At 49.1% G+C, this 16169-nt stretch overlaps 1 protein-coding gene and 1 pseudogene across 3 annotated transcripts in view; both read right to left on the bottom strand.

The window, feature by feature from the left end:
* The window catches only part of TBC1D22B (TBC1 domain family member 22B), an 80511-nt gene that overhangs the window by 12152 nt on the left and 52190 nt on the right, over positions 1-16169 (bottom strand). For all 3 annotated transcript variants that reach the window (XM_065912834.1, XM_065912833.1, XM_065912835.1), the window contains exons 9-12: positions 12529-12635; positions 11871-11946; positions 9203-9330; positions 8831-8926 (exon numbers count right to left, since the gene is read on the bottom strand). In XM_065912834.1, coding sequence (XP_065768906.1) covers positions 8831-8926; positions 9203-9330; positions 11871-11946; positions 12529-12635 — 407 coding nt within the window. The remainder of the gene's footprint in view (positions 1-8830; positions 8927-9202; positions 9331-11870; positions 11947-12528; positions 12636-16169) is intronic.
* LOC136151842 (lactoylglutathione lyase-like) lies at positions 2587-3739 on the bottom strand (annotated as a pseudogene).

Here is a 16169-nt window from a genome sequence, read left to right as displayed (position 1 = left end):
TGTAATGTGCAAAAAATGCAAAAATGGGAAAAACTATACACGTCTATGCATTCTGACATTATGGAACATCTACTATATTTTGTACCAATGATAAAAGGAGGTTACAAAAACAACATATTTCACAACACCAAACAGAAAAACCTGAACAGGACTTCCCTGGTGGCGCAGTGGATGATGAGACTCCGCCTGCCAGTGCAGGGGACATGGCTTTGATCCCTGTTCCAGAAAGAGATTCCACATGCTGAGGAGCCAGCTAAACCTGAACGCCACAACTACTGAAGCCTGCACGCTCTAGGACCCGCGAGCCACAAATGATGGGCCCCTGCGCTGCAACTGCTGAAGCCCTGCGCCCAGAGCCCGTGCTCTGCAAGACAAGACACCACAATTAGAAGCCTATGCACAGCAGCTAGAGAGCTCCCCGGCTCTCCACAACTAGAGCTGCGAGTGCGGCAACGAAGACTCAGCACAGCCAAAAAAATAACTGAAATACAGCGGTGTGTACATGTCAGATAAGTAAATAAATAAAAACCTTTAAAAAAAAAAAAAGGAAAATCCAAACAAACTTTCTGGCCAACCCAATATACAGAGTATTTCCATTAAGGGTTATGTTCAGACAATATGTATTTATTCACACAGATCTGCATGGCAAAATGTCTGGAAGGAGATATATCACCTTTGTATGATAAGATTTCAAGTACCTTCTTTTTCCTTATTGGTATTTTCTAATTTTTCTATAATGGTTTTTGTTAGTCGCTCAGTCCTGTCTGACTCTTTGCGACCCCGTGGACTCCACCAGGAGGACCCCACCAGGTTCCTTTGTCCATGGAATTCTCCAAGCGAGAAAGCTGGAGTGGGTATCCATGCCCTTCTCCAGGGGATCTTCCTGACCCAGGGATCAAACCTGGGTCTCCTGCACTGCAGGCAGATTCTGTAATGGTTACATACACTTGAATAACTCATAAGCAAAAACAACCAACAGTTGATGTGTCTAGAGGAGAATATTTTCTTCTAGGAGAGAATCTACCTGTAATTTCCAGTTTTTCTAGTCTTGCTAGAAACCTCCCAGAAGCCCTGAAATAATTCTACCCTTGAACAAGTCAGCTTCCTACTGCCTCCCACCAACAGTTGAGGCTTAGGTGGGAGGAACCATTCTGCCACCTGGTGGCCGTACCCAGGAACTGCACCCCCCACAGAACTGTAAAAATGGGAACCAGGTCCATGCATTGATAAATAAGGGATAAAGAAGTAGAAACTGGATTATCACGGGTGGGAAAAGACGCTGTCAATTACAAATCAGGTACGTTAATCAAGGGGTAGAGAAGAGACACATGTTCGGTGGGGAATCGAACATGTGTTACAAAGCCAGCTCACGGGAGCATGAAGCATTAATACACAGTCGGTGGAACACCACAGGTGTGAGCAGACAGCTTATGGGGCAAGCAGCTGAGAGTGATTCCAAGTGAGAAGAGGCGGCGGCTTTCAGAGAAGAAAAGCTCGAAATGGCTAAAGAAGGTACCTGCTGAGAATCCAGATTCCAAGGAAAAAGAAGAAGGATGAGTCACATGTGAGGGGACGGAGGGGAAGACAAGGGGGCCGAAGGAGAAGGGGTATCGGGGAACAAGCAGAGTCCTTGATAAGAAAACATGCAGGGGAAACTCATAGAGAATGTTCAACAGATGGAAGAACTGAAGAGCAAGGGGGGAACATCAAGGATAACCACCATCACAGTGGCAATTACCGTTTATGGAGCACTTACTGCTCACCAGATGGGGGTCTTTACATGTACTCTAGCACATTTAAGCCCCATATCAACTCTGTGAGGCACATCTTACTATGCCCACTTTACATACGAAATAAGTGAGGGTGAGGAGTTAAGGAACTTGCATAGATCACATAGTGCTGGGCTAGGAGCTGAACCTGGGTAATCTGGGCTTCCCTGGTGGCTCAGACAGTAAAGAATCTGCCTGCAATGCAGGAGACCCGGCTTTGATCCTGGGGTGGGGGAAGATCCCCTGGAGAAGGAAATGGCCACCCACTCCAGTATTCTTGCTTGGAGGATCCCAGGGACAGAGGAGCCTGGTGGGCTACAGTCCACAGGGTCGACACGACTGAGTGACTAACACCAGACTCGTCTGGTACCAGAGTCTGTGCTTACAACCACTCTGCTAAACACCGTGTGCCTGAAACAAGAGAAGTGGGGCACGATGCAGAAGGAACGAAAAGAAAAGAAGCCACAGAAGAAGCTGCTGAAGGAAATCTGCAAGAGCTGATTAATGTTACTTGGTAATAAGGGCCACGGACAACCAAATAAGACGTGAAATAATTAATAACAGAGAACTTAAAGGTCACAGAAAATATATACCATTAAATATGACACCGTGGGTGGAATCACCCAGGAAAACTGGCACATTCTTTGCAAATGTTAAGTGTATTCAGGCATGTAAAAATACTTTCCTAGTCAAATAAGTTTTCTCTGTGTATGTGTTTGTGCGCGCACTCAGGGTTCTTTACTTCTCATTGTGAAAAATCACTTCTGAGGAACTGAAACCCCAGAAGGTAACCATGACAAAAACATGTTAAGTGCTTTTTTCTTCTTTTTATGAAAATGGTGACTCAAAGGCAGACTTGTAGACTTGTGGCTCGTAAGGAGACAGAAGGAACATGCAGCCTCTGAAGGGAATTGTTCTAATTATTGCCTAAAAAAGTAAAGTTATACAACTGTATTCAAGGACATAAGACAAAGTACTACTTTAAAACTAGGGTGACAATAGTTAGGTGAAAAACAGCTGAAACAGGAAAGGGAAACAGACTGAAGAGTAATCTGAGTTGGGACAAGGATCCACCAGTCCTGGATGCGCCTGGTTATCTGAATATCTTCAATCACAGGGTTTCCTGTTTCACCTTCCACAATGTCTCTGCTGAAATCTCAAATGAGCATTCTCACAGAACTAAATAACAGTTATCATTCTGTTAGGATTCAAAATTTCACTCCAGAAGCCATGAGGATTGTGAATAAATGCCAAGCCTTCCATTTTCCCATCATCAGGTTTCTCTACACACTGGACTCCCAGTTTTTCGAACCTTTTACAAGCCCCGTGAACGTCAGGAACAGCGATTTCAATGTGACCGAATCCCCGAGGGCCTGAACCGCCATTGTGGTAACTCTGATTTCAGTGTCTGCACTGCTCCAAATGTGTGTCAGCTCAAGGGCAGCTTTTCCGGAGATGGCCCAGGATGCATCTTTTACTTCTGGCCACACCACGCAGTATGTGGAACTTCCCTGACCAGGGATCAAACTTATGCCCCCAGCAGTTGGAAGCATGGACTCTTTACCACTGGACCACCAGGGAAGTTCTTTCATCTTATCTTTTGAGTGTCTTTTTTACCTTCCTAAACCAAGGAACTGGAGAAGGAAATGGCAACCCACCCCAGCATTCTTGCCTGGAGGAGCCTGATGGGCTGCTGTCCATAGGGTCGCACAGAGTTGGACATGACTAAAGTGACTTAGCAGCAGCAGCAAACCAAGGAACGGTGAAAATTTCCCAGTGGGAAAACCTAATTCTGGGAGTAGTCTCATTCCAAGAATTCTAGCACAAAAACCCAATGACTTCCTAGGATCCCGAATTCGCAGCATCGTCTGCTGCAAGAGGAAATCCTCCCTGCTGGGATCTGGGTTGCAGCAGCAGCTGAGGGTGGTCTTGTCCGTGAGGCGGCTGGATTCGGGCTGTGGTTCTGCCATGGCCTCACTGCTATGTCGAGGTCGCCAGGAATGCTGCGGCCACCCACACTCATCCGGCCCCCTAAGTAAGTATTCTGAAACAAATCCCTCTTGTTTTGAGAATCAGTGAAACAATTCCCTTGGTCTCAATAAAAACTTCCAAGACGCGTCCTTGTTATGTAAACTTTTTCAGCATCACACTTATTCATAGGTTTCCCAGCATCAAAAGTACCCAGGACATTTAGTACAAGACTCCCCCCTAGAGAAAGTGGAGTCCCCCTCTGATGTTTGTTTTGTTTCTATGTCGAGGAGTCGTGTCCTTTCTCACACTCGCCTGCTCTGGGTGGAAGATCTTTAGTTCCCAGGGTATTAAAATCTGGGAACTTTCTGGGGATGATTCAAACTGGCGATTTACTGGATGTTTCTGAAGATGGGGCCTGTGTTGTGGGCAATGTTCCACAATCCCACCCTTGAATTTCTGCAGAAGTGGTTGGTGGATGCCATCTGGTTCAAGGGCTTTATTTACTCTTAGTTGGGTATTCAGGCTTGGAACAGCCCACAGGCTTACCACTATTTCATTTAACAATTCTGACCTGTCTCCTGCAAAAGTCACTTTCAGGGTGGGAATCTCTCCAAGGTTTTCTTCTATAAGATGAAAGTAAAGGATTGAGACCAGCTGCTCCTCTGGTTTAAGGGTCATCAGCAGGTCCCACCAACTCCTTTGCCAGTTCCCTTTTTATGTATTTAAAGGAACTCTGGTTATTGGTCTTGGAGCTCCCTGCACAGGGCTTCTGAAGGTCACTCCTGAGCCATCCGAGGGCTTGTCAGCGCCTGCCCTGACATCTCTGTGGGGTCCCGTGCTCTCCTGGACTCCCAGAGATGCTGCTTTTCCCCGAGGGGAATTTTTAGGTTACATGTGACCAGGCATTTGTTCAAATGCCTGTTCTGACTTACATTAAATAATGTATCTAGGAAATCACTACCTCCATAATAGCGGAGGAGGGGGAGGAGGATGCAATCTGAGCCCCGGTGGCCCAGGAGGTGCCTGGCCAGGCCCCGAGGGAGCAGCGGGACACACAGTCCACGCCCAGAGCCCGGCTTCCAGGGCCCCACCGTTTGAGTCAAGCCAGTCCTTGACTCCCTGGGTGACCCTGGCTTAGTCACTTCACCTCAGGTGTGAGTAGGCACATACCGTAGTCCTACTCACCGTGACTCAGTTTCCCCATTTGTGAAACAGGGGCAGTTACTACAACGTTTCTTGTGGGATGGCTGCAATGAGCTAACACAGAGAAGCACTTATGATCGGGCCTGCTACATTGAGTGCTGCGAAGCCGCTATTATTAGATTGAACCTTATTAAATTGCCAATACTTGACTGTGTGACCTATAGACAATTTCATAAAATGCAACTGGACATTATCATCAGGCAGCCCAGGCTGAGGGCCAGAATCGCCGAGGCCCCCTCTACCAGGAAAGAGCCCCGGCCTAGCTCTGCCGGAAGCCCGTTTCAAGCAGCCTACGGCCCCGAGGACCGGGCCATCCTGCCCCTACGGCCCCTGTGCATGGACACGCCTGAGGTTCTCTTGCTCAGAGGTCTCAGCAAGGAAACCTGTTGGAGTGATCCTCCTGTGTCTGTTTTCGGTCCCCACCCCAGGCAGCGTGACCCCAGACAACTGCTCAGCCAGGGAGAAGCAGGGGTCCTTCCCTCTGGGGGCTCACCACCGGGGCACCGCGCTTTGCCCCTGCACCCTCTGAACATCTCCTCCAGCCCCACCTGGTCACCCAGCTTGGTCCTACCCAGGATTAGCCTAGTAGAGCTTACTCAGGTAAGTTCAAAGTCACTAAAAGACTTGGGTTCCTGAAGCTATCCTCATTTCACTGCTTCTCAGACTCAAGAGTACACTGCAGGAACTAATAATATTAGGGTTAATAAACTCACTGCTTTGAAGGCCACAGGCTGAGTGTACCATTCTGACAGCTTCAAGTGCAGCAATCTGTATAATCCTCATTAACAGCTCTAGAAGGTAAGTACTCTCATTCCATTTTTCCGGTAAGAAAACTTACAGGGCCAAGTTAGTCTGCTGAAGGCTACAGACCTAGAAAAATGGCAGAGCCAGGATTCGACCCCAGGCAGACAGGTTCCAGAGACTGTGGCTTAACCACTGGACTATTCTGCATAGCCCCCAACTTTAGAAGGGGGCGGGGGCCGCTGGTTCCCCTGATATATGTGGCACTGGCTCCCTTTACAGCTGGCTCCCTTCCCCTGCTCTTTAAGGGTGATACGTGCCTGGTCTGCCCAAAGTGCCGCAAACTCATTTATTTCTGCAGCTACTTCACCTGGTTCTTCTTTGAGTCACTCAGCTTTCAGCCCTAAAACCTCTCCCGTGGGCTGGGCATGTGAGGCTCTCTGGGACACCTGTATTCATGGACAGAGCCTCCTCTCTGTTTTAGCTGCAGGCGGCCCGTCAGCAGCTGGGCAGTGCGGGCTGTCTTTTTCTGCAGAGGTCACGGGCCCGCATCTCCCAACGCCACATGATGCTCTCCTGCCCTTGTTGTGTCTCCTAAGGGACACCGCTGGCCTGTCCAAGCACAGCCAGGCGCCCTTCTTCTTTCATTATTCATAGAATTATAGATCTGTGGAGTTTCAGGGAACTCTGCAAATTATCGTTTAACTATCCATTCCCTTTTGTCTCAAGGAAAGAGGGGAGATTCCTCGATTGAGGAGGACTAGCTGAGGTGTTAATGAGTCAACAAAAAGCCCATTGTCATTCTGTGGGTTACTGCAAAAAGGCCTCAGATCCATCAGATAGAACATCTCCATGTCTAAGGTGGTTTTAAAGTCTCAGACTATGGTCCTGTGCTGTCGATGTTGTGAACTGCTATGCACCATTCCAGGAGTCACCTCCCACCCCCCCCAATCTCCGAGCTAATCTGGAAAGCGCTGCTATCACATGTGACAAGGCTCTCTGAGCCTGGCTCATGATAAACCAAATTACACTGCGGGCTCCCGATAGCTGCGCCTCCTCAACCACAGTATCAAAACTGACAGCTCACCCAGCGCGTGCCCAGCCCAGCCCAGCCTCTTGTTCATCCCGGGCGCCGCACACGCTTCTGGCTGGCAGAAGCCTCAGCGCTTTGCCCGCCGCCCTGACACCTACCCGCAGAGGCCCACTCCTCCCTTTCTCTCCCAAAGCCCTTCCCTGGGCAAGTTGGGTCCTGTCTTTCCACCTATTTGCGGGACAGGTTTCTTGTGCTTTAACCACCTAACACCAATTACAGAGTGGGCCTGCCTGGGGGTCACGTGGAGAGGCTGCTGTTCCTGAGAAGGCCCACAGTATTAGTTAGAACATAGAAAAATACCCAACCTTCTCTGGCTCTCCCCCCACTCGCATTTTTAAAAGGAATATATGCCCATTAAAAAAAAAACACCCCCACCCCCCCAGTTCAGCAACATACAAAGCAGAAAAACAAGCCCACTGCCGCTGCCCCGAGAGATTATGACCTTCAAGTGCCCTCCCTCCCCGGCCCTCTCTGCAGACGGCAGAGCCTGGCAGCCGCTCCCCGCAGTCCCCACACCCCGTCCCCTGCTCCTGGGCCCCTGCAGCAGCTGGCTGGCTTCCACTGCCTCTTCAGTCTTCCTCGCATCCCCACCTCGGGTTCCAGGACACTGCACTCCCACTGGCCACCCTCCCCCCTTGCCTGACCACCTCTCCTCCTTGATCTTCCGTGAGGGGGGCTGCCGGGGCTCAGGCCTGGTTCTCGTGTCTATTCTGTTCACTCCCACCTCCTCTGGATTTCATCCAGGGGCCCGGCTTCAAGGACCATCTAGCCAGAGGCTCCTAAACACACATGTCCAGTCCAGACTCCTCTCTCTTTCAAGCCCAGACTCACAAGATTTACTTCCCTACTCTACCTCTCCATTTGGATGTCTTTTAACGGTGTTTAAAATTCATCATGCCCCAAAATGAACTCCTGATCTTCCTCCACAAACCTGTTCCTCCTATAGCCTTCTCGCAAACTGTGGAGTCACCCCAACTCATCCCTTTGGTATACTCTATACCTGATTTCTCAGGAATTCCTGTTGACTCTTACAAAGAACATCTAAGACCTGGCCACTTGTCACATCTCCACCCCCCCATCCAGGTGCAGGCCACCCTCGTGGAGCCTCTGGGGTGGGCCCCAGCATTCGCTGGCCTCACCTGAAGCCCACACTAGAGGGATCTCCTGAAACTGTAAGTCAGATGATGCCCCTCCTCAGCACAAGACTTTCTCCTGGATCCTCTTCCACTCGGAGTAAAAGCCAAAATCCTGACTGGAGGACTTTGGCCATATATAAAGCCGCCATGACCTGAGTCCCCTGTGACTTCTCCGGCCTCTTTCTAACTCTTTCCTTGGGCCACTCTGCTCCAGGTTCCACAGACAGCTCAGGCACACTGCACCCTTACTGCCTCTGCACGGCTGCTCCTGCCGCCTGGACGCTCTCCCCGTGGACCCCCAGATGTCCACGTGGCTCCCTCACCCTCTCCCAGCCTTTGCTCACATGTCACCTTCTCAGTGAGCCTATCCTGACTACTTTATTTGAAACTGCAACCTGTCTCTTCCCTACCACCTAGTAATCCCTTTATCCTTTATATATATATATATATATATATATATAAAACAACTTATCTACTTAAAAAAATAAAAATTTATCACCCTCTAATATTCTTTTTAATTTACACTGCTTTTGTTTACTATGTATCTCCCCAACTAGAACGTAAGCTCTAGAAGAATAGAGCTCTCTGTTCTACCTTCTCTATGTCTTACTCCCTCAGTGGCGCTGAGCATACTGCAGGCATTCAATAAATGCTCATCATGAACGACTGGAAGGCCTCTTAGACCTGCCCAGGTGCTCTGCAGCCTTTCCACTGCTAAGACCCTTTCACACTGAAGAACTCTGGGCCCCCAGAGCTTCCTGCTATGCAGGAGGGGCACCCTCTTCTGAACATCCCCTCACCTTTCCTCTTCCCAGCCAGGCACCTGCTGCAGTACCTTCTCTCTGAACAGCCCCCCGAGCGGGATAACGTCCCCTCTGACGCGCACCCCCAGCGCAGGCTGAGCGCAGGCCCCTCACCTGAAAGTCCTCCTCATCCAGGATCTCTTTCCTCCACTTGATCAAGAAAGCTGCACACACGTAGAGATGAAAGTGGGAGAACCCTTCTGGTTCAGACTGGGAAGGGGAAAAAGAAAAACAGAAAGAGTTAGGTCTCCAAGCCCTGACAAGAAGCTGGCTCCAGCCCTCTCACATCCATCCTTCTGTGAGTGGGGAAAGCGGAGCAGCAGCCCTTCCGTGGCTGGGTGCACAGTGGCCCTGCCCTTGAGGACAACACAGACAGAGGCAGGAAGGAGGTGGGGGGGACTTCGGAGCGGCTGCAGCCGGTAGGGAGCCGGGTGCCTCAGGGACAGCCTGGCGTGTGTGTTTGTTGGGGGGGAGGTCTCCCCATACCTGGTACGTGTCCCACAGGCGGATGGTGCAGCGAAGGGGAAGCTCCCGCATCAGCAGGTTGTTCATCCAACGGAAGGCAAACTGCAGGTATTCCACCTCGTACCTCCTGAAGTGATTATGTACCTGCTCTGAAACAGGAAGGGTCATTGGCCCCCTGAGCGCAACCTAGGGGATTGGACCGTGACTCACATAAACCAAAAAGGCAGTTTCTGTTTCCTTTTTTTTTTTTTTAAATATTTGTTTATTTAGCTGTGTTGGATCTTCACTGCGTCACGTGGGATCTTTTGCCACAGCGCTTAGGCTTGATTGCTCTGTGGCATAAGGGATCTTAGTTCCCCGACCAGGGATTGAACCTGCGTCCCTTGCATTCCAAGGTAGATTCTTAACCACTGGACCACCAGGGAAGTCCCAGTTCCCATTGCTTTTCAGCTGCTCCCCCTGGGGAAGCCCGGACTAGAGGGGCCAAACCGGCACCTGACTGTCGGGCGTTTGATCCCACCAACTCACAGCAGCACTGCTTGGTTAGCTCAGACCCGCACGTAGGAGAACTATTTGAACATCCCACAGTGACATTTTGGGGGCCTTTCTTCCTTTGCAGGGCTGCTCGGGCCGTCAAGCGGGGGAGACATGAGGCTCTCTTGGCTGCTTGACCGTGTTACGCATCACAGAAGGAGACGCAGTGGAAAAGAGCTGTGTGGGTCACCTTGGCCACCCTCCCACCGGTGAGGATTCCTCTTCAGCATCTCTGACAGATGGCAGCCAGCAGGGACTTAAACAGCCGGGGAAAGAGGTTCACCGACTCCACTCAAGGGCAGCCTCTCCCACTGATTAAGTGATTCACCGCAAAGAGCTTTGCCACATTCAACAGACACCAGCTTCCCCCACAACTCCCACCCCATGGTGTGGGCGTGGTGTTCTTGAACAACCCAAACACACCTGACCCCTGTTCCATATGGCAGCCCTTCAGATACTGCCTGATAGGATTTAAAAAAAAAAAAAAAAAATCACCATCCTCCTCAGTTCCCTAATCTATAAATGGGGATACTCATTCAAACCTCAGTAAGTCTGGGGGTGAATAAAATGAGAAAATAAAAGTGTCTACAACAGCACCCTCATGTGGTAAATACTACAGCTTTTGAAAGAGTAACTATCAATAAATGGTTTATTTCTAGGGAGCAGAATTTAAAGAAGGGGGAGGATTTTTTACTTTTGCGGTTTTTTCGAATTGTCTAAGTTGACAAGTTGATTGTATTGAGTATTCTATAATTCAAAGCACAAAGATATATACATTTAAAAATATACTATATCCTAACATACTATGGCTTTATTTATCAGATATTTTTGATGGCAGAAGATGAAAAAACAGGCCAGACCAGACAGTGGAAAAAACTACAGCACAGGCCCTCTGGAAGCCAGCCCCTGTCAGACAGCTCAGCATACGCCCCGTCCCAGGAGCCAAGAGAGGGAGGCAGGAGAGTTGGGTGTGGGCTCGGCATGGAGCTGACTGCTGGGCCACGCAATGAGGCAGAGAGATAAAAGCATCCCACATGCAATGCATGGGAAAGAGCAGCAAATAATCAAATCAGCTCTAGGGACTGAAATCCTAACTTGTAAAAGGAAGCTGGAATGAATGGAACAAATCAGGGAAGGTTTTCAAGGGAAGAGAACCCAGGAAAGGAGAAAGATATGCAATCTCCATATGGTGGGGGGTGGGGGGAGGTGGGGCAGGGATGAGGAATGCACTGGTGAAGCAGAAAAATCCATGATGGAAAACCAGATAATGGAACTTATTAGTTGTGCAGCAACTGATAGAATTAACTGGTGCTGGACATTCCACTTAACAAAAGACCTTGCTGTTAGACCTGCATGTGAACTTCATAAAACTTAATTTCAACTTCTCTCCCCAGGCCTCAGTTTCCTCATCAGTCAACAGCAGGGCTCTCTGACTTGCCTTCAGTTCTAACACTCCAGGATCTCACGGTGGGGCCAGGACTTACTGCAGGGCTCCTGTTCCTCAAAGACATTCTGCTTCGGGAGGCCACGACTCCTGTTTCCCACCCAGACGGGTCACAGGGAGCTACGGGATGTCCTGCTGGGGTTCCAGGCGCACCTGAGGACCCTACATCGAGCCCAGAAATCCTGAGTCACATCACAGCGGGAAGGACGAGGTCAGACTACAGACTTGGTGCTAAAAGCAATGGAGAACATGGGCTTTCAGAGGAGAAGTAGGATGTGACCAGAACAGAGCTCTGCAAAGACGGAGGTGTGTGAGAGATGTGCAAGAGGGACGAGGATGGAGGAGGCGAGTGCTTCTAGGAGGAAGCTGCAGAAACTCAAGCATGGCTGGACCAGAGCTGTGGCTAGGGCCATGAAGAACAAAAAGGTGAATTTCAGGAGAGATGCTGAAGGAGGACTGGCAGAACCTGGTGACAGGAAACAAAGGCGAGAAAAGAATGTGACCTAACAGCAGAGTTCTCGCCTCACCTTCCCAGTGAGAATGTGGAAGGATGTCAGCGTTGCCAACAGCATTGAGTGAACTGGAAGGGGTCACGGCCAGGACAGGGGCCGAGGAGACACCCCCCGCCCCCCGCACCAGCATAATCACACTGTGTGCGAGTCACACTTGTGTCAGAATCACACTGCTAGAGAGTTCTTCCTCTGAACCTACCATCTATCCGACTGACAAGCTCTTCCAGCGCCTTGACCTTCTTCTGGATCCCTGGTTGTGCAAAGGTGTAGTTATCCTGCAAATAACACAGAACTGAGGCCGAGCAGGGAATAGCACACCGTCAGGCCACCCCTTCCCCAGGGTTACTGAAACACGTTTCAAAGCACAAGCTGCTTCTCCAAAGCTGCTGCCAGCAGCTGCTGTTGTGGGGAACAAAGGAACCTCACAGAACAGCAGAGTGTGGGGAAAGGCATGTGCTTTGGAGGCAAACTGCATGGCTGGGAGCACAGCAGAGCCTAATGGGAAAGGCAGAGCAACACGGAGACTCCCCGAGACTCCAGGCGACATGAGACCATTGCCTTTTTTTTTTTGCCGCACAGCACAACTTGCAAGATCTTAGTTCCCCAAACAGGGATCAAACCCATGTCCGCAGGAGTGAAAGCGCAGAGTCCTAACCACTGGGCTGCCAGGGAAGTCGCCTAGGATCACTGCCTTTTGAAAGCTGTAAAGCTAATGAACGAAGTAAAGATGGATGGAACAAAAGGGGAGGAGCCATGCTGGGGCCGGTGGCGGGGAGGGTGTTGTCTGATGCAGAAGAGCAACAAGGAATCCAAAGGGAGCCCCAGGCAGGGCATCCCGAAAGGGCAGAGTCGCTCACCTGGATCCCGTCCAGCAGTTTGCTCATGCACCAAAAACTGTCGGCTTCTATGCTTCGAAGCATGTCCTGAGACAAATTGGTCACGTCAAAGTTCTCCACATCCTCTTCTGTAAAACAAAAGGTGAAGAAAGTCCAGAGGTTTTCTCTAAAAAAATGGAGAAAGTCAGAGTCTAGTATCTTCAACGGGTCCCTTAAGGCCCGGAGGGAGCCAGCTCATGTGAGGCCAAGGAGCAGGGGCCTGCCCCTCCCGTGCCCTTGCCAGGTGGGCAGGCGTGTCCCAGGAAGGCACTGGAGAATCTCATGACAGCACTGGACAGGCCATTTCTCACACCGGGTTGGCTGGGTCCAACACATCTTTCTCTTCCACTGCATTTTTCATTTAGTTTGAGGGAAAAAAACCAAAAAACTTCAGGCCTCATGTTCAATGAGCTATATCCAGCCCCCTGGAGATGGTCTGGAAAAATTCTTTATTTCAGAAATTCAGTGAACTAACATACTCCCTCTTATGGGCAGTGAGAACAGCTGGGATCAGGGAGCCCCCACAGGTCCTTTTAAAGACAGAATCCCCCCATTCTGACAAGGCAGACACAGGGCCTCACACCTCAGAAGTGAGTTGTGTGAAGGAAGATGGCCAAAACCCATGCAAGCGTCCAGGATTTAATTTCACCAAGCTGGCAGTTATCAAGCTGGGTTCTGCAAAAACCTCAATCCTATAGGATACTCAAGTAAAAAAGATTCCATGGACAAACACGGCTGAGAAACGTTGCATTATATAGCCTCATCTTGGACATTCATAAAAGGATTCAAGAAGTTCTTAGGAATTCTGCATTAAGAAAATCTCCTTCATCTGGCTTACTCAGCACTTCCCCAGTTTCTTTAGCCTTGGCACCTCTTTTAAAAAGGCCTGCCCATGAGCGTGTCATGGAAACCCCACATTGAGTGACAAGAGTGACAGGCTGTCCATCTGGTCTGAGATGCGAGAAGGGAGAACACAGGAGTCTTCTAGAAGAAGGAATGTGCGATGTTTCCTTCCTGCGGGAGACAAGGTGGACAAGACAAGCCACCTCAACCCACAGGCCCCACATGCCTGTCAGAGGCCACACACGGACACGTGCGGGCCCTTGCATTCTGTGTCAAAGGCAGCTTCTCTCCTTGGAGCCCTGTTTGAAAACAGCATGTTCACTGCAGTCCCTGGTGCTGCAGAGACACAGGTATATGAGAGAATGTATTCAGAATCCAGCCCTTTCCGTTACGAGAATTATCCCTCTATCAAGACTTACAACTGGACTTTCTCAGGATGCTGTGGAACAACTCTCTGATTCTACTCCTATATAATCAGTGTTTTTCTAATGGACCTCAAGAGCTGTAAAAACCCTTTTGGGGAGGGTGAGGTGCTTTGTCAGAAAAGCTATGAGCCTGGCAACAGTGTAAAAACTCCACAGTTAATACAAGTAAAGTGTTGACAACAGACCCTGGTACACAGTAGGCATGATATGGTTAATTTTAGGTGAGGTTTATTAGGAATTTGTAATGACATGGGGAAGCACGTCACAGCGTTGAGGGAAGGGAGTAAAGTACAAAGTTATTTATGGTTTACTCTCAACTACTGTACATACAATATTTATGTGTTTGTATAACCACAGAGGAAAAACAAAATATATCAAAGGGTTTACAGTGCTTATTCCCAAGGTGGTAGGGATAAAGAATTTTTATTTTCTTTAAGCCTTACTATTCAAAATTTCTAAAGTATAACTTTTAGTCAAGAAAAAATGCACATGATTCTAGAAAAAAGGAGCTCCATGGACTACATCTGCCTTTTACTACCAAAAAAGAGAACAAGATTTTGTAAAACAACATTGAGCCTGCAGACTTCAGATAATATATAAAGGTCTATTTGAGAAACCACACCAAAAAATCCTTCCATGAAATACCATCTTTCTTTTTTTTCTAACTTAACCATTTATGTAGTGGGTGTTTTGACAGAGTGGGGGGTGGCCATATGTATACTATTAATTTAATCAAGTGATACTGGGCTCCAAGACCCAGCTTAGAGCCTTCCTTTTTTTTTTTTGCTTCATCTTCCATTTCTAAGATCCCTCTGTGTTGCTGTTCAGACCGCTAGTTCACTGCCCCACACAGGCCACCACCTCTTTACCTATCTGTTCCCCGCCAAGGATGGATACCCAGGGGCCTCCAACACCCACTACCATAAGTAATGCCTGGAGGAACCATATGAGAATGGCTGTGGGCCAAAGGACCTAACCACGGGTACCAGCAGACCACTCTCCAGGAGCAGACCACTCTCCAGGAGCAGACTCCCTGCAGGGAACCACGTGGGCTCTCCCCTTTACTGAGTGTGGCTGATCACACTAACCAGCCCAGGCAGTAGCTTCCCTTCCTCTGTAAGGAAAAAAAAAAAAAAAAAAAGAAGCCCATAAGGAAGGCTCGAGAAAAAAGCTCTCCCACTATTTGTACGTGTTTCACAAATGAAGAGCCCGAGCTCCACAATAATCTGAAGGGTCTTGTCCTACCTGGGCGTGCTACCATCCCAGGACACTGCAGCAGAAATGTCACTGGGGATGGAAACCACACACAGGAGAGTAACTGGGGGAGAGAGCCAGGCTCCCCGAGTACGATGGGGAGCAGGCTGCCACATGAGCCCTGGGGACCTGTGGCTTTTTTTGTCAGAACAGTCAGCGGTCAGGAGCACGGACTCTGAAGCCAGGCCGTGCAGCTAAAATCCTGGCTCTGTCACTCACAAAAGCTCTGTGACTTTGGGCAAGTGACTTTACTTCCTAAGCCTTAATGCTTCCTCTCTGAAGGTGGTAACATCCTACCACCAGTGGGGCACACTGTAAGGATTAAACAAGTCAATACATGAAAAGTAGGAACAGTGCCTGGGATAAAATAAGCATTACGCAAATGTTAAGTATTACTGTCATTAAAGTCTCTGTTATTTTAGATCTCTGCTATTTGCAACCGAACCTAACCTAATTCCAAACATACCTTAAAAAATAAAAGACAAATTTCAAAGCTTTCCATTTCCACCTTTGGTTCTTAAGGAAGAAAATCGAACAACATGAGGTTCAAGCAGATAAGACGATGCTCTCAGTAACTGTGCCAGTTCCCAACCTTAGCTGTCCCGGGGAGAAGGGGGTCAACAGAGGACGCTGAACCCTCTCTTGGGGCCTCGCAAACTGGGAGCTGTCCTTTCCCCGTGTTCTGCCCTCACGCCCTGCCTGCCTGTTGGCTCTTGGCTTTCACAGACAGTAGGGGAGCTCACCAGCACTTCAGAGAGTGGGAGGAGGGTTTAGTTCTAGCGTTCTGCCTGCTGGGACGATAAAATTCACACATTCAGTCAAAAACTGTGAGCTAAGTGCACCAGCAAAAAGCAGCAGAGAAAGGGAGGCCCACATGCTCTCGGGAAGGGCTTCATTCAGCATAAACAGTCTGTTCAGAAGGATCATTAAACATCCCACTTGAGAAAATTCAACATATAATTGAAGCTGGAATGGGAAGCCACGCCAGCAATGCCGTCTCAGATGAGGGCAGCGTCTCTGGTTGTCATTATGGAGCATTCAGCAGCCAGGACTCAGACTGGAGGGAATGAGATTTTTAAGGGATATTTTACGGCTGTTTTA

Source organism: Muntiacus reevesi, chromosome 20 (assembly GCF_963930625.1).
Source record: "Muntiacus reevesi chromosome 20, mMunRee1.1, whole genome shotgun sequence".
Lineage (NCBI taxonomy): Eukaryota > Metazoa > Chordata > Mammalia > Artiodactyla > Cervidae > Muntiacus > Muntiacus reevesi.
Note: the sequence above shows the minus strand (reverse complement) of the source record. Positions and strands in the feature narration are given on the sequence as shown.